Below are 27,332 nucleotides of genomic sequence, written 5' to 3' on the forward strand. Positions count from 1 at the left end.
AGTTAGTTATTAACCATTTATCAGTAAAAAAGTTTTTCCGTGAGATTATTAGTGATGTCCCAAGTGCTGGTAGATAGTAAAGGACCTCTTGGCATTTCTGTAATAGATGTAATTTCATTGCACCTCGAAAGGGCTCTTAAACTGCTCTCTATTGGCAAATGAAAAGCATTTTCATCTCTTCCAAATTTAACAACAAATAGTATAAATCATATTTGTAACCATTAGTGCGACTAGTCAAGGTATTTCAGTGAAATGTGCCTAGGTTTTGTGTTAGGCGAAGCACAAATGTTAATCCTGCTTATGCCAGCACCAGGCTGGGCTGCTTTATAGAAGTTGCTTTGCTACCGCACCATGTTTAAACTAGGCACAATCTCATCCTTCATGTTAGGCAGTCTGTGTAACTCACTTCCACAAAGCATGCTGAGCAAAGTATTATTCTTTAAAATATATACTGCCCCAGCACCAAGAAGCTCCAGTCCTGCTGGTAGGTCTCTAAGCGCAAGGTATTCAAAACAATGTACAGTGCAGTGCAAGCTGTACAAAACCAACATTGTTAAACATGAATACAACAGTGTCCCAAAGAAATCAGATCTAATCCTGCAAATACTGACATGTGTGTAGCCAGCAACCTGTTAACTGTAGCAAATGCCTCTTTACTTATGTAGCATGCACTTCCTTCCGTGAACACTAGGCTAGTGTATAAAAACATCTCCCTCATGAGTCCTTTTTGGTTAAAATTAGCACTTCTGAAATGACAGATATAGGCAAGTGAGATGCAACTACTAGCTTTTAGCCACCTCAGGTACAGGGCTCCTACCACTTTTGCTATTCCAGGCCTGAGTGGTCAGTCATTAAAAAAGAGTACCACACCATATCAAGGAATGTATCATATCATTTGGTAGCTTTGTATGTGGATGATGACCAAATGCATCCACCAGTTTTGAGCCCTGAACTCCCTGGTAGTAAAATAATTTTGTATTAAATCTTTCCCTCTTCTAAACCACTTAGAAATATCAAACAAATGTATTAAAACTGCAGGGAAAATATTGCTCTTTTTTTCTCTTTTTAAATTGGATATTACTGTAGAGGGCAATATCACAGTTTTGAACAGAAATATTTTGCACTGTTTTGAGAAAATAAATGTTAGGCTAAGTTTACAGCCTTGAAAAAAAGATAAGAAGCTCTGCTACAAGGACAAAAATGTGATTTTTTTTTATCAGAGGCTCTTTCATACAAGTTGGAAAACAGCTGTACTGCACTGGGAAACAAAACGTGATAGATGTTTGAATAAAGATGAGTGGGAAATACAAAGGTCAGGTCTGTATGTGACCCAGAAACTGAATTGCACTGACCCAATATTTTGGTTCAGCTAGCCACAGATTTGGAGGGGAGAGGGTGATATTTTGGTTTTGGTGTTTTTGAAGAAAAAAAAAAAAGCTGTTGGTTTAGACTTGGACTTTTTAACATCATCACTGCACCCACGTTTATACAGACACATGAGGGGGACCCATTTTCTAGAAGAGTGTTTCAGGCCCATTGCTGCCTAAGAAGCATAAATACCTGTGCCCTGCAAACTGTGGACGCCACACGTTTTCGTGCCCCCGCAGGGTCCCCCGGTCTCCCACCCCACTCCCCTCCCAGCGTGTCCTCCGGGGGGGCTCCGACCCCCTCCTGGGAGGAGTCTGTCCCGGGCCCCAGCTCCCTCCCACCCGCAGCAGGGGCCGAAGCGGCGGCTCGCAAGGGGTTAAGCTTGTGAGCACCGACACGTTGAGGGGGAGTAGCCAAGATCAAGCAGCAAAAACATCATAGCACATTCCTGGGCAGTCCTCAGCTGCCAGCATCTGAATAAAACCATATCTCTCGCTGTGAGTGGCTAACTAATCTGAAGGCGAGAGTACAACTGAATATTTAACCGGGCCCCCAGTCCCAACCAGGCTACTGGCTGCAGTCGTCGGATCATGCACGGGGCGGCACGGATTTAGCCTGTAAGTAGCTTTGCGAGTGGGGCTCGGTTCCCGCAAAGCATGCGGGGGCTGTCACCGGGGGAAAAGAGAAAGCTTTTTCCCACCAAGGACGTGACAGTTGGTGCTTGTAGGGGGGGCTGCCCGGGCCACTGGCTCCCTGGAGCGGCCGGGCCGCGGGTGGTGGGCGCTAACAAAGAGGGGGCGCCGGGGGGGCTCCAACTCGCCTCTTACTGCAGCCCCAGGCAAAAGGTGCCTGTGGGGCTGCGCTTTTCCACTGAAAGCCGGCGAGATTGCGGCGCTGGCAGCGCGGAGGGGTGGGGGGAGGGTGCCGGGAGCGCTTGGGCTGGGCCGCGCCGCGGCGTGCGGGGGGGGGAGCTCGGCGCTGCCTGAGCCGGGCTGCGGGGGAGCGTGTCCCGGCTGAGACAGGGTGGAAGCTGCCCGCATCCTGCTCTGGACTCTAGCAGGGCCGGCGCTCTGAGGAAGCTTGAGCGCAAAGCAAATTAAATATGCGTTTTCACTTCTGTGTATATGGAGAGAAGGGGATTAAGACATGAAAAAACCCCACCACGTATATAAGCACAAAATTTCACATAACTGAGATGAAAGAGTCTCTCTAGTAGCAGAGAGGAGGAAAGGGTTAGGATGCTGTGAAGCAGGGGTGGGGTTTTGTTTTGGATAGAGCATCCTTGCTGGGCACCCCTCTATCTGCTGGTGAATCTCAGGATGCTACTTGTGTCTGTAGTAAATAAGTATAGTTAAAGATGTCCAGGATTAACAGAAATGAGTCTTCTATCTCATCAGGAAAAACTAACTTCTCATTTGGTGAGACTTCAAGTCTAATGATCATCATATGATAACACATGTTGGGGTAGTGCCTGTGCTCTGAGAAGTAAGATAAATGCAGGTGTTGCTCATACAGCTAGACTTCTCAATAGCAGAGCTTCTACCCCTTGGATAAGCTGAGGCTGGTTACTTGAGCACTTGCTAAGGAAGCATGTAAATCCACTGGTAAGGCGGGATTACCTTGGGAGGGGGAAGGACTTGTTTGCATCTTCTCTTAATGAAGCTAGTTTGCCTTAAAAGGCTATATTTTTGCCTCAGAAGTCTTTTGTAACTTCCATAAACAAGACTGTCCAAAACAGACCAAATCTGAGAGCATGTAGGCTTAGATTTGCCCATTGTAAGCTAAGGAATGGGCATAGGTAGGCATAGGGATGGGAACTCTTGTGTAGATAGGCAAAACAGAGATGCAGATTCAATTAGAGAAAAGTAATTATGAAGCTATGTATTCTAGCTGGCTGTGAAGACTTATCAGGCACTGGTAAATTGTAAACATGTCCTGGTGTCTGATGGTGACCTGTTGGCAGTTATAATGCTAGTAGATCTTCAGACCAGTTTCCATTAGGTGATTATAGAACCTTCCAGTAGGTGGGTGAGGCAGTAGATGACAAATAGAATACAAAGTGTCATGGTTTCAGCCCAGCCGGTAACAAAGGACCACGAAGCCGCTCGCTCACTCCTCCCGCCCCCCTCCAGTGGGACAGGGAGGAGACGAGAAAAGAAAAAAAACTGCAACCTCAAGGATTAAGATAAGGACAGTTTACTGGGACAACACAAAAAAAAGGTTACAACAACAACAACGGTACTAATGAAAGAGTATACAAAAAGAGTGATGCACAGTGCAACTGCTCACCACCCGGGACCCGACTCTCCGCCACTTCCCCCACCAAAAGCCGAGAGTGCACCCCCGAGCCTGCTCCCCATTTATATACTGGGCATGATGTCACATGGTATGGAATAGCTCCTTGGCTAGTTCAGGTCAGCTGCCCCGGCTATGCCCCCCCACCTCCCAGGTTCCTGTAAAAATTAACTCTATCCCAGCTGAACCCAGGACATTATCCACCCCTTATTCTATACCATCTACATCATGCCCAGATCTTACATTTTCCAATCAACCACTACCACTTTCCTTGTCATATATATATATATGTACATGGACACCCCCCCCCCCCCCCACACACACACAAATAGTATTCCCTTAGTCGATGGGCTATCCCTCCACTGTGTCCATCAATTTTATTTAGTCCATGACTTTGAGGCTCCATCTGTTGTAACAGTCCTTCAGGATAAGAGAGATGGTGTGAGGTGTTGGGTTGTTGTATGCTGCCTCTGGAACTTCTGGCTGGTACATTTGATGCAACCCACACCCTTGGTCTGCAGGTCGAAGATGTTGATCTTGAGGAAATCGCTGGGCGCCAGTTCCAGTTCTATCACTGTTGTACTTGGCTCAGTTTCAAAGTCCATCCTTCAGTCATTTGGGTAATTCTTACAGTAATACCCTTGATATGGCATATAGACACTATAGAAACAATGACATACATGGGCAGGTTATTTAGCAGTTAAATATCATACAGCCTAATTCACTGGCTATTCTCTCCCAAAATCAAATCTCCCTGAGGTACACATCGAACTTCCCCATCCTTCTGCATCACCCACCAGGTGTACCCAGGTCCCTGAGCAAAAACAACCCCTTGGATGGGTTTGTCTCTGCTTGAGGCAGGACTAACCCAGACTGTCTTTCCTAACATACTCCTCATGTGCACTACAGGGACTTTATCCCCTTCTACAGTATGTGGAAGTCTTGTGGAAGCCCAATTGGCAGATCCTCTAGTATTAACTAACCAGGTGGCTTTTGTTAAATGTGTATCCCAATGTTTGAAAGTTCCACCCCCCATAGCTCTCAATGTAGTTTTCAGCAGTCCATTGTATCGTTCGATTTTTCCGGAGGCTGGTGCGTGATAAGGGATGTGATATACCCACTCAATGCCATGTTCTTTGGCCTAGGTGCCTATGAGGTTGCTTCAGAAGTGAGTCCCGTTGTCCGACTTCATTCTTTCTGGAGTGCCGTGTTGCCATAAAACTTTCTCTTCAAGGCCCAGGATAGTGTTCTGGGCAGTGGCGTGGGACACAGAATATGTTTCCAGCCATCCAGTGGTTGCTTCCACCATTGTAAGCACATGGCACTTGCCTTGGCGGGTTCGTGGGAGTGTGATATAGTCAATCTGCCAGGCCTCCCCCTGTTTATATTTCAGCCATCACCCTCCATACGACAGGGGTTTTAGCTGCTTGGCTTGCCTAATTGCAGCACATGTTTCACATTCATGGATAACCTGTGCAATAGTGTCCATGGTCAAGTCCACCCCTCGATCACGAGCCCATCTATATGTTGCATCTCTTCCCTGATGGCCCGAGGTATCATGGGCCCACAGAGGCATAAATAGCTCACCCCTACGTTGCCAGTCCAGGTCCACCTGAGACACTTCAATCTTGGCAGCCTGATCCACCTGTTGGTTGTTTTGATGTTCTTCAGTGGCCTGACTCTTGGGTACGTGAGCATCTACGTGACGTACTTTTAACACTAGCTTCTCTTGCCGAACAGCAATATCTTGCCACAGTGTGGCAGCTCAAATGGGTTTACCTCTGCACTGCCAGTTGCTCTTCTTCCATTGCTGTAGCCACCCCCATAAGGCATTTGCCACCATCCATGAGTCAGTATAGAGATAGAGCACTGGTCACTTCTCTCTTTCAGCAATGTCTAACACTAGCTGGATGGCTTTCACCTCTGCAAACTGACTCGATTCACCTTCTCCTTCAGCAGTTTCTGCAACTTGTCGTGTAGGACTCCATACAGCAGCCTTCCACCTCCGATGCTTTCCCACAATGCGACAGGACACATCAGTGAACAGGGCATATTGCCTCTCATTTTCTGACAGTTTATTGTACAGCGGGGCCTCTTCAGCCCATGTCACCTCCTCCTCTGGCGACATTCCAAAATCTTTGCCTTCTGGCCAGTCCGTGATCACTTCCAAAATTCCTGGGCAACTGGGGTTTCCTATGCGAGCTCATTGTGTGATCAGTGCGGCCCACTTACTCCACATGGCATCAGTTGCATGATGTGTAGAGGAGACCCTCCCTTTGAACATCCAGCCCAGCACTGGCAGTCGGGGTGCTAAGAGGAGCTGTGTTTCAGTACCAACCACTTCTGAGGCAGCTCGAAATCCTTCATATGCTGCCAATATCTCTTTTTCAGTTGGAGTATAGCGAGCCTCAGATCCTCTGTATCCCCGACTCCAAAACCCCAGGGGTCAGTCTTGGGTCTCCCCAGGTGCTTTCTGCCAGAGGCTCCAGGTAGGGCCATTCTCCCCGGCTGCAGTGTAGAGCACATTTTTAACATCTTGTCCTGCCCGGACTGGCCCAGGGGCTACTGCATGAGCAATTTCCCGTTTAATTTGTTCAAAGGCTTGTCGTTGCTCAGGCCCCCATTTAAAATCATTCTTCTTCCAGTTAACTTGGTAGAGAGGACTTACAATTTGACTGTAATTTGGAATATGCATTCTCCAAAAGCCCACAACACCTAAGAAAGCCTGTGTTTCCTTTTTATTAGTCAGTGGGGACATAGCTGCTATTTTGTTGATCACATCCATAGGGATCTGACGATGTCCATCTTGCCATTTTACTCCTAAGAACTGGATCTCCTGTGCAGGTCCCTTGACCTTACTTTCTTTTATGGCAAAACCAGCCTTCAAAAGGATTTGGATTATTTTCTTCCATTTCTCAAAAACTTCTTCTGCTGTGTTGCCCCATATGATGATGTCATCAATGTACTGCAGGTGTTCTGGAGCTTCACCTTTTTCCAGTGCAGCCTGGATCAGTCCATGGCAAATAGTGGGGCTGTGTTTCCACCCCTGGGGCAGTCGATTCTAGGTGTACTGGATGCCCGTCCAAGTGAAAGCAAAATGTGGCCTGCACTCTGCTGCTAAAGGAATGGAGAAAAATGCATTAGCAATGTCATTTGTGGCATACCACTTAGCTGCCTTTGATTCCAGTTCATATTGAAGCTCTAACATATCAAGCACAGCAGCGCTCAGCGGTGGCGTGACTTCATTCAGCCCACGATAATCTACTGTTAGTCTCCATTCCCCATTAGAATTCCGCACGGGCCATATGGGACTATTAAAGGGTGAGTGAGTCTTGCTGATCACTCCTTGGCTCTCCAATTGGCAAATCAGCTTATGGATGGGGATCAGGGAGTCTCGGTTGGTGCGATATTGCTGCCAGTACACTGTCGTGGTAGCAATTGGCACCTGATGTTCTTCAACCTTCAGCAACCCCACAACCGAAGGGTCTTGAGAGAGACCAGGCAGGGTAGACAGCTGTTCAATCTCCTCCGTCTCCAATGCAGCTATTCCAAAGGCCCAACGGTACCCTTTTGGGTCCTTGAAATACCCCCTCCCGAGATAACCTATACCAAGGATGCACGGGGCCTCTGGGCCAGTTGCAATGGGGTGTTTATGCCACTCATTCCTGGTTAGACTCATTTCAGCTTCCAATACGGTTAGCTCTTGGGATCCCCCTGTCACACCAGAGATACAGATGGGTTCTGCCCCTTTATAACTTGATGGCATTAGGGTGCATTGTGCCCCAGTGTCTACTAGAGCCTTATATTCCTGTGGGTCTGATGTGCCAGGCCATCGAATCCACACTGTCCAGTAGACTCGGTTGTCCCTCTCCTCCACCTGGCTGGAGGCAGGGCCCCTCTAATCCTGGTTAGAATATCCGTTACTCACTTTTCGCACACATGAATCAGAAGTCCCTTCAAGAGGATCAGAAATGAGATCAGCCCATCTACTCCGTCTGGGGGACTGCTCACGGGAAACTGGAGCAGCAGTTTTCCAAGAAGAATCCTCTTTTCTGGTTGCTTTTTCTCGCAACTCCCATACCCGTGCATCCAGGACTGAGGTAGGTTTTCCATCCCACTTCCTCATGTCCTCTCCATGGTCACGCAGGTAAAACCACAGGTTAGCCTGTCGTGTGTACTTTCTCTCTCCTCTCTCTTGGGCAGAGGAATGCTTACTCCCAATAGCTGCGATGCGGGCCTGTACAGGTGGGGAGGAGGACATATCCACTTTGAATTGCTGGAACTCTCGGGACAATTCCTCTACAGCCGAGACACAGGCCCGTAGGGAGGAAGAGAGACTTCCTTCGTATTGCCGGAGTTGGACAGCCAATTCATCCACCATTTGTCCATGGCCTTCTTTCCAGGACATTACTGCCAATGAGTTGGCATAGGTTGGTGGTGCACTTCGTAGAAACTTCCGCCACATGGGTTGTGTGCATTGGACTTCATCTGGATCTGTGGGTGACTGCACATTTTCTGGATCATTATAAATCACCTCCAGCACGGCTAATTCCCTCAGGTACTGGATACCTCTCTCCATGGTGGTCCACTTGCCTTGGTGACATGTAACTTCACCCTTGAAGGGGTATCTTTCCTTTACACCTAACAGAAGTCACCTCCAGAGGCTGAGGACTTGTGTTTTTCTCCCAATCGCCTTGTCGATGCCCCCCTTCCCTAGACAGAGATCCCAACTGCTTGGCTTCCTTACCCTCTAATTCCACACCACTAGCCCCATTATCTCAGCATCGGAGCAGCCAGGTAACAATGTGCTCACCTGGGTGGCGGCCAGAATCTTTTCGCATGTCGCGCAACTCACTCAGGGATAGAGATCGGGTAATTATTTCAGGTTCTGCCTCTTCCTCCTGTTCTCACGATGCCCCTGGTTCACTTTCATCTCTCACTAAGCAAACTGATTTCTTTGTGTGTTTCTTTTTCTGTACAGGGGCGACTGATACTGGCACAGGTTGGTTCTCTGGTTTAGCTGCAGTATCTGTCACCAGGGTTGGGGTAGCCACGCTGCCTGTTGCCCTGTTTTCCATCTTTTCCCCCTTTTCTCCCTGAGGGTGCTGCCTAATATCAAGCAGTGTTTGGTAGATACTGGTCAGGGCCCAGCACAGTGCAGTGATTTGTGCGTCTCTGGAATAGCCACAGCATTTTCCTTTCAAATATTCTACCACTTCATGAGGGTTCTGTAGTTGTTTGGGAGTGAACTTCCAAGCCACTGGAGGTGAGAAGTTCTCTAGATACCTGCCCATATCCTCCCACATGCCGTGCCACCCATGACTATCCAGCTTTGGGGCAGATCTCTGGGTGGCACTCTTGAAGAGCCTTTTTGTAGCCCTAAACAAGACCTGAAACATTCAGGAGACATAGCACTAACAGCACACTGGCTTGCACACCCCAAGGATATTCAAAATTCTCAAAAGCTGTTGTGATTAGTTGGAAGGAGAGAAGGGAGGCAAACGGACGGGGGGAAGTATCCCCCCCTAACTTCCCCATGGATTGGGCGCAATTACCAATAAAATCCGAGAGACAGTGCCCAAAGTATGGAAGTGATATCACTGCTGCATACAGATACCAGCTTAACCTCATGACCAGTGATATAATCATTTCATAAGTCGACATTGCCCAGTACAACAAAATGATAATCCCAATCACTCTCCCAGAGGTGAGAAACGTAACTACAGGCAATACATAGAGCATATAAGAACTTACAAAACGCCACCATGTGAACAAATGAATCAACATTGTGACTAACATCTATTTGTGTAATATAAGAAATGCATACAACAAATTTGTTTCAACACACTCTAGCCAGATCTGTCGTTATCTCAACCCTTCGAGCCCCACGTTGGGCGCCAAAAAGGACTGTCGTGGTTTCAGCCCAGCCGGTAACAAAGGACCACGCAGGCGCTCCCTCACTCCTCCCGCCCCCCTCCGGTGGGATAGGGAAGAGACGGAGGAGAGAAAAGGAAAAAAACCAAAAAACTAGAATCTCGAGGGTTGAGATAAGGACAGTTTACTGGGACAACACAAAAAAAAAAAGGTTACAACAACAACAACGGTACTAATGAAAGAATATACAAAAAGAGTGATGCACAGTGCAACTGCTCACCACCCAGAACATGACACTCCACCACTTCCCCCACCAAAAGTCAGGAAGACTCCCCCTAGTGCCCCCCCCCCCATCCCGCTCCCCATTTATATACTGAGCATGATGTCACATGGTATGGAATAGCTCCTTGGCTAGTTCAGGTCAGCTGCCCCAGCTATGCCCCCCCCCCCCCCCTCACCTCCCAGGTTCCTGTAAAAAATTAACTCTATCCCAGCTGAACCCAGGACACAAAGGAAATCTTTTTCAGCTGAGAAGGGGATTGTCTGAGGGAGTAATCCACCATGTATGTTTAAAGAATCACTGCAGTCCCATCAAACAGAACTGCTCTTGAGGCATAATTGGGCTTCCAAAATTCCCTGAATGGTCCAAGGACACAGTCAAGTCTAAAGGAGAAATTTCTATTAGTAGTAACTCACTAGAGTTTGCATTTGGTGGAGAAAAACCAAGTGGTAGAAATAATAAGGAGTATGTAAGTGCTAAATGAATGTCAGGTGAACAATCAAAACAGAGGCTTTACTCCAAGTCATGAAGTTTGCTAGCTTAGGAAAGTTCAGGGTAAAGTGGAATGAATGGCAGGTGCTCCAAGTCTTAAATAAAGAGATGGTTCTGTTGAGGGGAATCTAACAGGGTCTTTTGTGCTTGTCAGTGCAGACAGGAGACTGGGAGAATGATGAGCACTACTCTGATAGCCCTGTGATTTATGATACTTGTCATTTATTGTGCCTTTACTTCAAACAAAGCTATTGGCTGAATATCAGTAGTTGTGCTCAGCGCTATCAGTTGGAAGGATGAGCCAAGTACCAAAAATCTGGCATCAGCTTCCTCTTGTAGAGATGGCTATCCATTCTAATGTGTGCCTTCTGCTGTGTTTCTAAGTATCTCTATACATCTGCAGTACACAACCCACTTTCTCATTGAGAAGAGTATTACTTGTCAAAGTGCCTGCATAACCCTATTATTGGACACTACAGGCCAGTAGCAGCTATGGATATACTTCTTGCTTAAGGCCTTTACTTCATGAGCAGATATGGAAAGAAGCACTCTAAACAGGTGAATATGATAGATGCAAAGGGTGGCAAAAAGAGCTCTTAGACTTTTGTCTCTGTGCAAAAGCAAATAAATGTACTTGGCGTCAAGGAAGGGGGAGTCAAGGGCTGGTGTCTGGACAGGATGTTTAGGATAAAAATGACAGCTTGAGATATGAAGTAAAGAAAAGCACATAATATGTTGTAGTCACTGAGTATTGTTGCCAAACCTACAGATTTTTTTCTTTCTCCTATTGATGCTCTTTTCGCCTGGTGACCTTTACACTGCTAGGATGTTTGTGTGGCCTGCTGGGTTAACCCAGTTCTTGGGAATGCTTGTGGACTTTATTCAGCAAGGCTAGCAATATGCAAGCACTTCAGAAGCAAGAAGTTTCACATCCAGAGAAAGCCAGCTTCCTCTGGAAACAGTACTGATGGTACGAATCCTGCTTGCTGGCTAGATTCTAAAAAGAAATGATGAAGGTACCTTGTAATCTGCAAGGATTTTGGAGAAAAACCCTAGTTCTTGCATGTAGACTAAGGGATTATTAGTAGAATCAAGACACCCCCCCATCCCTGGGAAATTTTGGAGTAGGAATGCTAAGAGGTCTTAATGAGCTTCTGCTGTGAAACACAACCAAGAAGCAGCCACTACTCCCCTGCCTCAGCATGGACTCCACAGAAATACAACTTGGGGTTATGTTAGAAGGATCAAATAGAATAAGGTGTCAAAGTACCATAACTGACAAAACAAACTGACTTTAGGAACCTGGTTTTGAGGCTGTGTCTGGGTTCAAGGGTCTCAGGGTTATAAAGAAGTTGAAGCATAGTGGCAGGCCTAGTCAATAAACAAGAGGTACCGGTTTTAACAGGATTAGTTTGTTTATATAAGCTGGGCAGCTGAGTGCTGAACAAAGCATCTTCTTCCATCTAACTCATGTCAGCCCTGGTTGATGGGGACATAGACCATTCCAGTTTTCCTTCTGCTGAAGGGATGTGCCTTGTAAATGCTATGAAGTGCTTGAGGATGAAGTGTCTCAGCTGAAATGCCCTGCAGACCTTTACTCCCAACTATCTGTGGGGTTTTTAAAAGCTTCTAATAAAGCTTCATAGCTGGTACATGTTGCCTTAAAGCTCAAAGCTCAGACATTACAGGGCTAGTTAAGGACAGACTATTGGCTTTGGAGCTGAATTTCCTGCTGCTCTGTCAGTTCATGTTGCATCCTTAAGCAATAAGGTAAATGAAATGTTTGAGGATTATCTCTTGAAGAGAACAAGTAGGTCAGAGATGGGATAATAGACCTTTACCTTGGCATTCAGGAGGCTTCATGACGATGTCAGCTAGGAACTGGCTCCTCTAGCAAAGTATACTGAACTCTTAATGCTGATGTGTCACACAACTACAAGTCTCCTATGAGAACTCGAATACACCTGCCCTATGGCTAAAACACTTAGGGATGAGACTTTCTTCCTAGGAAGGGACGGGACAGGACAAATTGGGAACACTAAGGATGTAGTGATAATATTGTAACATGCATTTCTACCTTACAGACTATCTTCTGTGCTCCCCGTCTTGGTTTCAGCTGGGATAGAGTTAATTTTCTTCCTAGTAGCTGGTATAGTGTTATGTTTTGGATTTAGGATGAGAATAATGTTGATAACACACTGGTGTTTTCAGTTGTTGCCAAGTAATGTTTAGTCTAAAGTCAAGGATTTTTCAGCTTCTGATGCCCAGCCAGCAAGAAGGCTGGAGGGGCACAAGAAGTGGGGAGGGGACACAGCCAGGGCAGCTGACCCAAAGTGGCCAAAGGGGTATTCCATACCATGTGATGCCATGCCTAGTATATAAACTGGGGGGAGTTGGCCTGGGGGGGGGCAGATCGCTGCTCAGGAACTAACTGGGCATTGGTCAGTGAGTGGTGAGCAATTGCATTGTGCATCACTTGTATATTCCAATCCTTTTATTATTATTATTATTGTCATTATTATCATTATTATTATTTTCTTCCTTTCTGTCTTATTAAAGTGTCTTTATCTCAACCCACGAGTTTTACTTTTTTTCCCGATCCTCTCCCCCATCCCACTGGGTAGGGGGAAGCGAGTGAGCGGCTGCATAGTGCTTAGTTGCTGGCTGGGGTTATGTCGCAGTAGAGATGGACACGACAAACATCAGATTGTGCAAAAATGGCTACTTTATTGTTCTAACAAGCTTTTTTATAACTTTCTTCAGAGTATGTGTTCATATATGATTGGTTTAGTTAGTAACTAACAATTCATGATTGGGTAACAGTTTTGCTGCGGATTCGTCAAGACGATTCTTCTTATCATTTTCTTGCTCGGGACTTTCCAGACTCTCAAGGATACACCACAAGCTGCTCAAGGTCACGCTGCTCATGCACCGTCAGGCATTCAGCAGATTCGCTACATTCTCCGACAGGGTTAAACCACGACAGTGAGCACTTCTGCCAGCTCCCTCAGTACCCTTGGGTACTCATCAGTAATGATGTGCTCAAAAGCATAGTACAATGGTAAAAAGTACTGGTCCAATTGCACCACTTGAACTGAGCGATCTGTTCAGTTCCAGCTATTAACTTAGTGATGTTCACTTGGTTGTAATTCCAGTGATTCAAGTGTGCAGAAAGCACTTTTGGGAACCTAGTTTAAATTTCTGTGTTCTTGCTAAAACCCAAACAGCTCAGAAGAGACTGATGCACTGATGATGAGAACACTGTTCTGATCAACTGATGAAATGACAGTTGGCAAATAGACTGAAATGGTAAGATGTCTGGGTAGTGGTTCACAGGTATGATCCTGTACCAGCAATGGTACATGCCAACATCTGTAGCTGACATGACTAATTAGAGTAATAAAATCTCTCTATACTTCACAGTAGGTACTGGGGGGAAGGGAGCAGCATGAAGGAGGCATTCCCTGTGGTGTCTATTACCACACTTCTATCCTGCTAAGTAGATGAATGTCACCCTTCCCTGTTTCTCATTACTGGCTGTATATGATCAAGACAGCTGGACCATGTGCCCTATTCTCCAATATGTAAGTACAGCTGTAGCTTATTCCAAAAGGGTATTCCTGTTGGCAGGGGAAGCCCTTGGCATAAGGCTGCCTTAATACCTCTGCAAAGTATTGATCCATACTCTTCTAGGTGAGAGGACATCAAACAGGGCTTAAAGGAAGTTGCATGAAAGAAGTAGGGGCGGCTCCCTAAAGTAAAATCCTGTTAATCTGGTGTCCTGGGTTCAGCTGGGATAGAGTTAATTTTTACAGGAACCTGGGAGGTGGGGGGGCATAGCCGGGGCAGCTGACCTGAACTAGCCAAGGAGCTATTCCATACCATGTGACATCATGCTCAGTATATACATGGGGAGTGGGCCGGGGGGAGGGCTCTCCTCCTCTCGACTTTTGGTGGGGGAAGTGGCGGAGCGTCGGGTCCCGGGTGGTGAGCAGTTGCACTGTGCATCACTCTTTTCTGTATACTCTTTCATTAGTACCGTCGTTGTTGTTGTAACTTTTTTTGCGTTGTCCCAGTAAACTGCCCTTATCCCAACCCTCGAGGTTCCAGTTTTTTTTTTCTTTTCTCTCCTCCGTCTCCCCCCTATCCCACCGGAGGGGGCGGGAGGAGTGAGCGAGCGGCTGCGTGGTCCTTTGTTACCGGCTGGGCTGAAACCACGACATCTGGAAATACTCTGGCCAACAGGCCAAGCGTCTGGCTTAACCAAGGCCATGATACCAAGCAAATGATCTCTTAACCACAAATTTGGTTTCTAACTACCTATGGCCTAAACAGGACAGCTGAATAGGTTTTTTAACTTGGGTTAAAAACACTGATCTTGGTTTCCCTGCTATCAAGGAATCACAGGAGAAACTGAGTGGTGAGGGCATCATTAATCTAGACCTTACTGATTGAGAGAATGATAGCTAGCTTCACTTGTCAGGTAAGGTAGGTCAATATCCTTTTCAGTTGTCTCTTACAAGACTAACCACAGGGGCTTGGGTTAGACTTGGCAGAATAAGAGCCTGTATTTAGTCAACTTTCTGGCAAGTGATGCTGTTCTTGCATTCCAGACATGGCATAAACTAGAGGGGAACAGTTCCCAAGCTGTCTATGAACTCTTCCACCACTTGTCTTCAAGCAGGTACTTGTTATGTATTACTGTGAACAATATATATCAGGTATAACCCTATCTGTAGGTAAGGCTAATATCTTTCATATGTATTAGTCACTGACTATGCCAGTTCTTAACAGACTAATTTGATTATTTTCATAGAGGAGACAAACTAATGGTAGTGCTTGCATCAGAGCAAGCAGCTGGAATTTTCCATCTAAATCATAGTAATCTTGTGTCATGTTACAGGAGGTTTATTTAACTTGAATCCAGACACTGTCAGATGCTAGAGCAATGGGTGTTCTAGTAGTGAAACAACACTTATGATATTTTGACTCCTCAGCATGAATGACCCTGTTTAAAAGGTAAAAGTCTGAATAGCACTTTCATGTTTCTGATTCATTAATGCATTCCTAGTGCTTCTTGAGGCTACTTGGGGCACTATCATTGCAGCAGGAACTAGGCAGAGAATATGATAGCCAGTTATGCACATAGGGATGTTAGATGCAAATGTCAGTCAGTCATACAGGGGCTCACACAAATACACTATTATAATTCTAATGTGGGTAGAATCCTGCTAGTCAAGATTGTCCATTATTGGTAAATGTATCTGGCTTTACAACTTTGACTCTTGCTAGTCATTGTATGTATTGCTGTTAGCCTTTAGTCTGTTTCTTCAGCCTGAAAAAACAAAGTGTTGAATCCACTCAAGTGGACAGCTTGTCTACCAGCCTTCTGAAAACAGCTCTTCTGTCAAGAACTTGATGGCTAGAGATATTTCTAAGGATATATTGTGCAGGTCCTGATACAACCTTCTAACCAGAAGAACCTGACTAACTCCTTCAAGAAGGGGGGGGAGGGAACAACCTGCCTTTGAAGCATGTTCAGCACTTGAACTATTGCTGTGCTTCTGGTTACTACTTCATCCTAACAGGCTATATTGCAGTTGGCAGTAAAAGCTTCTCTTGTCCTCTCCTGGCCTCTCAGATTCTAATTTGAGGTTAATATTTACATGCAATAACTCTTGAAGCTGAATCATGTACTTGCAGTATCAAGGGACAAAGGAGGAGCATGGGCTGTGAAAAGGACAAAGTATTAGAATGCTGAGCAGATGTTTAGTTTATTTGTCTTGCCTCTGACTTTTTTCAGTGTCCCTAATGTCTTCTCAGGCAGCCTTTCATCAACATTAAGGCAATTACCTTTGCTGAGGGGAAAAAGCCTGTCTGTTGGGTGAAGATTATTGTCCAGTCTTTAAATCCTGTGACAGACTACAGCCATAATGAAGATTCTCAATCCCCTGTGCACAGGACAAAAATCTAATCATTAAGGGTAGCTACTGTGTTGCCACCCCTTGCTTAAATAAGGGATAATTATGAAAGCATCTCTTAAGGGAAACTAAATGGTGCTCAACAAAATTGTTTGGCATGTGCTTCAATTCTTGCTAAGAAACAGGTATTTCAAGGATGTCTTGTCACTTCCAACAGCTCTCCTTATAGGGAGTTCAGAGAAGACACCAAGAGTACAGTATGCCTAAAGTCTTAAGACTGACTTTCCCAGGGTAGATGTGTGGAAATTGAATACAATGCTTGAATGGAGAGTTGCCTGACTTGAGATAGTAGGTAACAGCTCATACTTCAAGGCCTATGTGTTGAAGGCCTGAAATGGTCTTCCCCTAAGGAGTGATCAGTAATCACTCTTCACAGGATAGTCCCTATAGGAAAGGAGGGAGATGCTACTAGTGGCCTCTTAACAAGCCCTTTCTGGAGTAAATTGAAAAGTGGGTGAGCATAATGTGGTGTGTATCTACTGATACAGGCAAGAGTTTGGGGCACTTCTCCCAGGGTAGCAACATCCAAAAATCTGTAGTCTAAGACTTTTGAAATAGTGCATTTAGCATAGTAGTTAAAATGAGCCATACAATTGCATAGCAAGTAATTAAGCTCTGGTGATAGCAATGGACTTATCTACATGGAGAAGATTCAAAAAACATCACTTAACAGTCTGCTGACATAGTTGCTGTGGGAATGATCTTGCTCTTCACTACGCCAGTATAACTGAAGGCATGACTGTCCCTGCATGAAAGCACATGCATCTCTAACCCTGCCACACTGCTGGCTCACTCTTTTCAGATAAACTCAGAATTCAAGTGTAATAGAACAGTTCTAGTCTCTTGTTGCCTTACTCCTGCAGTCTAAGGGAAGACTAAGGGATTCAGTACTGCAAAAGGAAGCCTCCAAGCAAGAATGAGAATTGCAAACAGAAGATTTTAACTTCACTTTAGTTACTTGCATGTAGACTATACCAGCACTTTCCATTAAGAAAAGCCAAACTTAAGTGTGACAAATACCTTGCACTGTAGCACAGCTTTAACTTGGGTCTAAAGCATAGAATACGAATTTGGTTGTGGCTGAGACTCTTGTACCCCAAGCACACTAGATTACTGCTAGCTCAAGCTACATAATGTTGCTCCCTGCCCCAGTGAAATTTTAAAGTAAAGCCTGAGGGGATTTTGTGCTAGTCTAGTGGCTTAACTACTTCTTGACATCTTAGTTATTTAAAATATGAACTTGTATTAAGGCAACTTTTATCTATCCTTGCATTCTTAGTTTAGCAGCTAATTCTCTTGCTCCAGAGATATGATTCTCAAAGATACTGAGTTCTCCAGAGGTATGATAAATAACTGTCATGTACTGTGAGCTCTCACCAGGTGAGATGAACTGTGCCAGACCTCAGATAGGAGAGTTTGTCCTGTAAACTGGCCAGAAAGCTGTCATTAACATTCTCAAACTGAATTGTTAACACTGAGAATGGCTGAACCCTTGCAAATACCCCTGTCTTACTGTGGAGAAGCTGATGTGTATCCCATTCCCTGTCCCCCTGCACTGCTCAGGGGGAGGAGGTAGAGAAATTGGGAGTGAAGTTGAGCCTGGGAAGAAGGAGTTTTAAGATTTGGTTTTATTTCTCATTACCCTACTCTGATTGGTAATAAATTAAATTAATTTCCCTGAGTTGAGTCTGTTTTGCCCATGATGGTAATTGCTGAGTGGTCTCCTTGTCCTTATCTTGACCCACGAGCTTTTAATTGTATTTTCCTCCCCCTGTCCAGTTGAGGAGGGGGAGTGATAGAGTGGCTTGGTGGATACCTGGCATCCAGCCAAGGTCAACCCACCACACCATCTTCCCCCACCTTGGGGTTTTGTGGCTGTCTGGGTCTATGCAAATAAGTGATCTGGCTTCCATGGGATGGAGGCAGATGGCAATAACAGAGGGATGACTAGAGTGTAAAGATGACAACTGTCCATCTGGAGTTCTACCGCTTTACAGTTGCCGAAGTGAGGTCTTGTTTGTGTATATTTGCTCCTTCCTAGGTTATTTGTCTGTTATTGCCCCTTAACTTTACTTCAGAGTCAGATACTTACTGTGGCTGTATGACACCAGAGCTGGGTATAGCTCTGCCAACTAAACTGGGGAAGCAGGATCACTGACAGGAAGGACTCTGCCTTGAGGTTGCTGTTTCTTCTTTCCAGCATGGAACTGGGCAGAATGTCCTAAAGCTCAGCTCCTAGAGAGCATATCTTCAGGCATTAGTGGGCTTCAGTGTTCAGCAGAAAAAAACCTGGACTAACAGGTCTAATGAGAATATTTATTCTTCAAGGTAAAATATTATGCCTGCCTACTGATTGTTATTTGAATTTTTAAAAACTACAGCAAAAATAGCTGACCACCATCTCATCATGTCTACTGAAGCTGAAACTACTACTATCAACAGCCAGCCTGAGCAACAGGTTCCACTGAAAGCACAACCTTCAAAGAAGGAAAAAAAGAGAGGTAAGGAATACTTACCTCTTGAACACTTCCTCTAGTCAGTCTCCTTTAATTTTTTGCACTTGCCTAAAACTAAGATCACTCTCACACCATAGTTGAAATAATTCTGAGGTTTCAAGCTGACTGGAAGAGTGAATAAATAAGCTAATAAAATAAACCTAACCAGAAGGTAGGCTTCTAGTTTGAAAGGTTTTTTTTTCTAGCTTTAAGTTCTGACGCTCTCGGTTCCACTTGTTATACTCAGCAAATGAGTCATTTAACAAGTCACCAAAAGCCTGGAGAAATGAAAGCCTACTGAGGAGGTGACCAGACCCAGGACCATCCTGGTAGCTGTCAGTCTGAACCTGAACTCACTTTCTCCCCTCCCTTTAGAGAGGGAGTGACATGCTGGACACAGATACAGATTCTAGTCCAGAGAAGCTAGAAAACTCATTTAATGAGAATTATTGTAGATCAGATAATAGATTTTTTTGATAGATTAGGTCATGTAAATGTAATTACCTCAACCAGAGGTACATACCTAGGCACACACTCTGAGTATGTTGAGCATGCAGAGAAGAAAACCAAACACTTCTGAGAAGTAGTGGGAACAGTGGAAATAGCAAATATAGCTAAAATACCAAGTGATTACAGGGATGTGGGTACCAGGACTTGTAGAAATTATGGTGCTGATTGATAGAAAGTTTTAGCACAGGGACTAGGTGATTCTTGCATGCCAAGAAGAGATCTGACTATGACAGAACTAGAGGCTAACATCCAAAAGGCTTATTGAACATCCTGTATGGCCATGGGAAGCACCACTTTGCTTGGTATTGTTGCTTAGCACTTAGATCTACTTGGCTGTTGCCTATAAATATTGTAGTCTTTTATGTGGCAAATGATTGTTCCTGAAGTCCCCAAATATTAAGCATTGGGCTCCACTCTGAACTGAGGCCAGATTCTGTAAGAACATTGTAACCTTAAAGGAGTAACTATCTTGCAGTGCATGCACTACTGGAAGGACTAAGGTTGTTATTCAGTTATACTCAAGGGACAGTTTTAATATGTACTAATATGATGTATTTTTTTATATATTAAAAAAAAAACCAAAACTCTCAAAGCCACAACATAAACATTTTGTTCTTTTTAAAAAAACAAACAAACAAAAAAAATCACCAAAACAACAAAAAAAAACCAACTACAAACCTTTCTCTGTCTCCAGGGTCAGAAAAGACAGATGAATCTCTCTTGTCCAGATTCAAAGGTGATGGTGTAAGATACAAAGCTAAACTCATTGGCATTGATGATGTCCCAGAGGCAAGAGGTGACAAAATGAGTCAGGATTCAATGATGAAGCTGAAGGTAAAAGCTTGACCTGGCATGTAAGGAACATCTTCTGGGTAGCCTTCAGAAAGCTGATCAAATGGTCACTTTGGCATAACTTAAAATACAGCTTAATGGTAACATAATAACAGCACCATCCTAGATGAACATTACTTCTAAAGCTGTAACCCCTTGCTCAGTGTTTCTCTAATGGCTTGGGAATATTCCTTTGGGTCTCTTGTTGGCACTCAGTATGGATGCTAATAGCATGAACTTGATCACAAATAGTGAGCTTGGGTTTTGGGTGAGGAAGGGGGGAACTTTGTGCAATTTAACATAAGAACTCAAAGTTGGCATCCTATGGCAATGGTGACACCAAGAGATATAGATAAGCCAAAGAATAAATGAGACCCTGCAGCAACAATGATGATTACTTCTGGAGAGCGGAACCCTCACATAGCTTCAGTCAGGCCACGAAAGCTGGTAAGGATGCTGCTACTGCAGTAGTTTTGTGAACTAAGATAGGAAGCTTTAAAGTTCCTAAACATCTACAGAGGAAACACAATCTAGTTCTGAGGTATCACTTCTAACCTAGTCAGGCATATGTTGCAAGAAGAATGCTGCTCTGATTGTACAGTTGCATAGGAATAACTAGATTAGCACTAGTACAGTCACAGCCATGGGCTCATGAGAAATGTAAGGAAACAAGTTAAAGCTCAGTCTAACAGAAGTTTCATCAATACTTTGATGTTCATCCTCTTCAGGGAATGGCAGTGGCTGCCCGCTTCCAAGGTCAACACAAACAGAAGATCTGGGTGAACATCTCCCTCTCTGGTATCAAGATAATAGATGAGAAAACTGGGGTAAGATATGACTCATTCTCTTAACGTGATTCTTAAAGCAAGTGAGGCACTTGGAAGTTAGGCCAATCTGAACTAGATTCATTAATAGCATCATGCCCCCCTTCTGCATATAAGAATTGGCTTGTGGAATGGGTTGTAAAGCTGAAGCCTCCTGCCAGAAAGATAGCTGCATCTTATTGTGGTTAGTCAAAGCCTGATAAATTTGAGTCTTGAACTGGAGCCTTCTAGCAATCTTAATTCTAACTATAGAGAAGAGCAGCTATTATGTCTCCTGCAATTTAAACTAATATCCTCCTTCCCCCCCCCCCCCCCCCCCCCCCAGGTCATAGAACATGAGCATCCAGTAAACAAAGTCTCCTTTATTGCTCGGGATGTAACAGACAGTCGTGCCTTTGGCTATATTTGTGGAGGAGAAGGCCAACACCAATTTTTTGCAATAAAAACAGCACAACAGGTATGGATCAGAGGCCCTTTTTCACTTGCTGTGAGTAATGCTATTGTGTAAACACTTAATATCTGATAAGGTTGTAGTGTTTTGCTAGTAGCTTTATGAAGTGTAGGGGAACATCAGCACAGATGGATTGGTTCTTCTAGAGAAGGGCAGTAGGAATTGACTGTATCACAAGTGGCTTTTATCTTGTTCAGCTTCTCTGTACTCCAGAATAAAAACACTCAAGTAGCCTTGCTTACTATGATTAATCTTGCTTAACGTGTCCATGCACTATGGAAGTCATTAGTGAGATGAATGGAGCCATTATCACGGGCTTTCCTGTACAGTGGCCTGTTGCTGTCAGTGAGAATGCTAATTCTTGAGTCGGATATCCAGAGCTTCACTTAGAATTAGCAGGAAAGATGTTAGAACTTCACTAGTCTAGTTCTCATGATGCTTTGTCTTGTGCAACAGAGTTTCTGGGGCCAATGAATGGCAGGTCTGGTTCTCCTAGAGTTACTTCCGGGAGGGATTCTGATCTTTGTTACAGGATTTCTGCATGGGGGAAACCCATTGTATTGGTTTTGTGTGGCAAGGTTTTGGTAGCGGGGGGGTGTTACAGGGGTGGCTTCTGTAAGAAGTTGCTGGAAGCTTCCCCTGTGTTCGAGAGAGAGAGCCAATACCAGCCGGCTCTAAGACAGACCCGCCGCTGGCCAAGGCCGAGCCAATCAGTGATAGTGGTAACGCCTCTGTGATAACATTTTTAAGAAGGAAAAAAAGGTTGGGACAGGCAGATTCGGCAGCCGGAGAGAGGAGTGAGAACATGTAAGAGAAACAACCCTGCGGACACCAAGGTCAGTGAAGAAGGAGGGGGAGGAGATGCTCCAGGCGCCGGAGCAGAGATTCCCCTGCAGCCCGTGGTGAAGACCATGGTGAGGCAGGCTGTCCCCCTGCAGCCCATGGAGGTCCACGGTGGAGCAGATATCCACCTGTAGCCCGTGGAGGACCCCACGCTGGAGCAGGTGGGTTCCTGAAGGAGGCTGTGACCCCGTGGGAACCCTGCGCTGGAGCAGGTTCCTGGCAGGACCTGCGGATCTGTGGAGAGAGGAGTCCACGGAGCAGGTTTTCTGGCAGGACTTGTGACCCCATGGGGGACCCACGCTGGAGCAGTGTGCTCCTGAAGGGCTGCACACCGTGGAAAGGACCCATGCTGGAGCAGTTCGTGAAGAACTGCAGCCCGTGGGAAGGGCCCATGTTGGAGAAGTTCGTGGAGGACTGTCTCCCGTGGGTGGGACCCCACGCTGGAGCAGGGAAGAGTGTGATGAGTCCTCCCCCTGAGGAGGATGAAGCGGCAGAAAACAACATGTGATGAACTGACCGTAAACCCCATCCCCGTCCCCCTGTGCCGCTGGGGGGGGTTGGTAGAGAATCCGGGAGTGAAGTTGTGCCCGGGAAGAAGGGAGGGGTGGAGGGAAGGTGTTCTGAGATTCGGTTTTCTTTCTCATTACCCTACCCTGGTTGATTTGTAATAAAGTGAGTTAATTTTCCCCAAGTTCGAGTCTGTTTTGCCCGTGACGGTAAGTGGTGAGTGATCTCTCTCCTGTCCTTATCTCGACCCACAAGCTCTTTGTTATATTTTCTCTCCCCTGTCCATCTGAGGAGGGGGAGTGATAGAACGGCTTTGGTGGGCACCTGGCAACCAGCCAGGGTCAACCCATCACACCCATATGCAGGGTCTGTCTCTGAAGAGAAGCTGTGCATAAGCAGTACTGGAAACAAGTACTTGGAATTACTGCTGAGTATTATGCAGCTTCCTAAATGACATGACCTTAAGTTGAATATTTATCATTTATTAGCTTGTCATTATAATGTCCTTATAATAGTCATTAAAATTACTTGAAGAGCCAAGGCTTCAAAGCTAGTGATTTCCTCATACACATCCCTGCCTGCCCTCCTGGGGAACTGTTGGCAGCTTCAGACCCACTGCAGGTGAGACTGAAGGGTTCCTTGTTGGAGCATGTTATTACTTTAGTAATAGCTGTAACACCCTCTCCTAAGCCTGTTTTATTAGTTTATCAGAGTCCTGTGTTGTACTGGCTTCACTGGAATTGTAGATCAAGTACAAAAGCCTTCTGTGTGTGCTCTGGAGTGGAGTCTGTTCTTGGAGCTTTTCACCATGGGGTGCTGCTTGCCAGCCTATAAGCTTAGCCAAACTGTAGAAAGCTCTTGACTTGCTGCTAGTTGTTTTTAGCACAAACTTGTCTAGCTGATAAGTAAGGACTTCTGCAGCTCTAGACTGCTGCAGCTGTACTGTTTGTCAAAGGTGATAACTCTTGAAATGGCTCTTCCTGCAGTTGCTTGTCTAAAACCCTTGATTAGGAGAGGATGATGCTCACATGTAAACAGTGAGATCTGTTCAATAGATTCTCTGCTTGAGCTAAAGGTAGTGCCTGAACAGGAGGACTTGTCCTACTCTTGGATACAGACACAGCTGCTATGTGCCTCAAACAACAGATCCAAATCAGTGTAGCTGAACCTGCCACTATCTCAACTACTCAAAACATTCTTGTTAATGGGTGTGCAGGGAATGAAGTGCCTTTCTAATTCACGCTAAATTTCTATCCTGATACAGATATCACTTAAAGCTGGTGTCTGCTCCACACATTTGAGGTGATGATAATCTTTACCTTATGCTTGCATCACTGATTTACCATTTGCATAGTGTTTAAAATAAATGTAGCACTAGCTATAGAAGCTTTCTCCAGGTTCAGTGTTGGAGTTGGTAGAAAACAGAGGGATGCAAATTGCTTTTCTTCTCATGAGACTACCAGAGGGTTCAGATACCCTTTGCACTTCTGAGGAAATGTGATTAGGACTTACTATGTACTTATGAAATGTTGTGCTATGTGCTTTTTACAAAACAAAAAAAAAAAAAGGCGGGCTTAGCACAAGTACAGTCACTTTCCCTGGGGAGTTAACAACAGTTCTAAGCTGGTTGTGCCCCATTACCCTTGGATTTTGCATAAGCTCTTTTATGCAGAGATTAGACAATCATTTAAACTCTTACTTTTCCTGTTATCAACCTTAGTGTTGTACCATTTAGGAAAGTTTGGCTTGCTGTTCCCTGGACTTCTACTGAAGCAAGCTGTGAAGTAGTACATGGCCTAAAATCTACATTCTTTTTCAGGCTGAGCCTCTAGTTGTTGATCTTAAGGACCTCTTCCAGCTAATATATAATATGAAGAAGAAGGAAGAGGAAGATGGGAAAAAGGCAAGTAAAATTATAGAAACTGCATTAGTTTGCATAGAAATAAAGCTTGTTTCAGCTTTGGCTTGGTTTTTGGGCTCTTGTGAGACTTGATACTGAGGTCTGTCTAGAGGCAGGATCATTTGAGGCTATTGGTTGGTAGTTATACCAGCAGTTTGATTACCTCCTAGATCTGGTAAGCTCTCCAAAGAAAGAGGCTTTGGATATTCTATGTGATATCTAGGTACTAAAAGCCTTCTCTTCTTTAGAGTGAAGAAGCAAGACTGAGGTAAGTCACTCCAACTCGGCCTCACTTGATTAGATATGCTGCTGTGATGCTACTAGCTTTGACTTTCTGCTAGCATTATGGAGGCAACATCAGATGCCCAATTGCATTGGAAATAGGAGTAAAAGGGGTGTCCAGAAGTAATATTAAGTAGTGATCTCCCTCATACTTCCTCTTTCCATTACTTGCTTTTTCAAGCCTGCAAGTTGCTTGCTTAGGCAAGTTTTCATATTCCAATTATCATTGACACTGTTGTCCATCTATTACAGAATGGTAGCGAAGCACTATCTGCTGATCAAGCTGACAAACTGAAACGGGTAGGTTAAATTTTAGAGCTTTAGGCTGATACCATTAAGGAGTTCATAACTGACTGTCTCCGCATTGTGTGGGAAATGCAGTATTTATAGATGTGTTTGCAATAGATCTGCATAATGCTCGATTCTTGCTCTTGCAAGAACTGTAACAGATACTGATTCTTTCAATATTTCTGGCTTCAAGGGAGTTGTCCAGATGGACTTGTTTGGGGATATGTCAACGCCTCCTGATGTGAGCAGTCCCACAGTAAGTAGAATCTAGCTTAGCTGTCTTTGGTTCTTGCTTTGAGAGCAAACTTTGTCCTAGTATCCTAGTAATAGATCTGTTTTGGTTTTGGTGGGTTGTGTTGTGTGTGTGTGTGTGTGTGTGTTTTGGTTTTTTTGTTTGGGTGTGTTTTGGTTTTGGTTTTGTTGGGGTTTTTTTTGTTGTTTTGTTTTGGTTTTTTTTTACTTTGTTAGTCCTGGTTTCACAGAGACATCTGTTTAGCTGTCATCAGTGTATAAGTGTCTTAGGGCTATAATAGTATCTACTTACTAACTAGAGTAGCTAATGTCATTCTTATCTAGCAGAGTTCACTTGAGACTGCGTGACAGATAATCCTGTATTGTTAGTCAGATGCCTTTAGAAATATGTACTAGCAGTACGTGCCTCTGCTGTTATGAGAGCTATTACAGAAACTCAACTAAAGACCCTTAAAGCTGAAGCTCATTTTAAGGATAAGCAAATACTTAAATAAGTCCCTCAGAGTGGACTCCTGGCCATTCTAGATGGGTGGCCCTAGCTCAAGATGTGGCCTAACTCCACAAAAGTATGCACTTAGCTTGTCACAGTTCAGTGTGACCCCAAAAATCCTACTGGTTTGTTCTAGCACTATAAGCCACCATCAGCCATGATCCAATTGGTGCTACAATAGGTGTCAGTCCAGCTAGTGACCAAGTCTTACCCTTCTGCCAGCTTGGTGGAGAGATGGCATGTTCACGTCTTCCACCTGCAAATAGCTCTCTAATCTTACTCCAAAGTTGAGACTGCAATTTGAAGTCATGCTAAAGCAGTGTGACTTCAACTTGTCAAAACAAAGGATGAGAATTCAACCAGGGCTTCTTGACTCAAGTGAAAGCCTAGGTACAATTAGTGCTTAATGACTCTACAGTCTCTAGGCTGTAGAACAAGCATCTGATATTTAACTAAGGGATCTTAAAACAGGTGCTTTTAACATTGAGCTTCTGACACTAAGTAGCTGTGACTTGATCACAGCTTGTGGTGCTTGTCTTAATGGCTTATAAGATGAAGCTTCAGTGTAACTTCATTGTGACATTGAATACTTATTGGTATGATGTGTTGGATACCAGGATCTCTCCTTTTGCAGCTATTTTCCTTGAGCTTGTGTACTATACAGCAAGTAATACATAAAGCTAACTTTTTTCTTTCTGAACAAATAGGAAACTAAAGGGATTCTGTTAGTGGATCTAAACTCTGAAATTGAGACCAAACAGACTTTTGTAAAAGAGGATCTCTTCTTGAATGGCATCACAACCTCTCTTCCACAACCAAAGCCACAACCACCCTTCTTGCCTGAGAGTTCTTTCTCTACCAATCTCAGCTTCTTTCCCACGCCTAATCCAGACCCTTTCAGTGATGATCCTTTTGCACAGCCAGACCGACCTGCACTGCCTTTATTTGATTCTCTGAAATCTGCTGATCAGAAGAAGGAAAGTATGAGTACCTTGCCACCGGTGGGTAATAGTGCTTCAAATGGTGATATTGACTACTTTGGTAAACAGTTTGACCAGATTTCTAATAGAACTGGCAAACAAGAAGCACTAACAAACCAGTGGCCATTTGAGAGTAAGTTGCCTGCAGCAAGAACTCCAAATGGGGTACCAGAGAGAGAACAGAATGGCTTGCTTAAAGCCCCATCAAACCTGTTTGTGGAAGGTCCTTCCAAAGGAGTATCTCTGCAGAATGGAGTAAAGCTGGATTCTGAAAGCAATATCCAGCTCATGTCACACGAGTCTATAACAATTAGCCCACCACCACAAAGTACCAAGCCAGGAAGAGGAAGGAGGTCTGTCAAGGTGAACAATGTTCAAGTAATTTATGG

At 44.7% G+C, this 27,332-nt stretch overlaps 1 protein-coding gene across 3 annotated transcripts in view; it reads left to right on the forward strand.

Annotated features, from left to right (window-relative positions):
* Positions 1 to 1,841: 1,841 nt before the first annotated feature.
* LOC121232870 (disabled homolog 2-like) overlaps positions 1,842 to 27,332 on the forward strand; it is a 31,042-nt gene continuing 5,551 nt past the window's right edge. For 2 of the 3 annotated variants that reach the window (XM_041121357.1, XM_041121359.1), the window contains exons 1-11: positions 13,548 to 13,618; positions 13,733 to 13,893; positions 14,923 to 14,993; positions 18,672 to 18,791; positions 19,990 to 20,129; positions 20,855 to 20,953; positions 21,276 to 21,407; positions 24,571 to 24,654; positions 25,186 to 25,233; positions 25,415 to 25,477; positions 26,671 to 27,306. In XM_041121357.1, coding sequence (XP_040977291.1) covers positions 14,963 to 14,993; positions 18,672 to 18,791; positions 19,990 to 20,129; positions 20,855 to 20,953; positions 21,276 to 21,407; positions 24,571 to 24,654; positions 25,186 to 25,233; positions 25,415 to 25,477; positions 26,671 to 27,306 — 1,353 coding nt within the window. In that variant the 5' untranslated portion in view covers positions 13,548 to 13,618; positions 13,733 to 13,893; positions 14,923 to 14,962. Of the gene's footprint in view, positions 1,986 to 13,547; positions 13,619 to 13,732; positions 13,894 to 14,922; positions 14,994 to 18,671; positions 18,792 to 19,989; positions 20,130 to 20,854; positions 20,954 to 21,275; positions 21,408 to 24,570; positions 24,655 to 25,185; positions 25,234 to 25,414; positions 25,478 to 26,670; positions 27,307 to 27,332 lie in introns of those variants that run through there. The other variant, XM_041121358.1, reaches the window with a different exon arrangement.

This window comes from Aquila chrysaetos (genome assembly GCF_900496995.4).
Source record: "Aquila chrysaetos chrysaetos chromosome W unlocalized genomic scaffold, bAquChr1.4 W_unloc_1, whole genome shotgun sequence".
In the NCBI taxonomy this organism is placed as follows: domain Eukaryota; kingdom Metazoa; phylum Chordata; class Aves; order Accipitriformes; family Accipitridae; genus Aquila; species Aquila chrysaetos.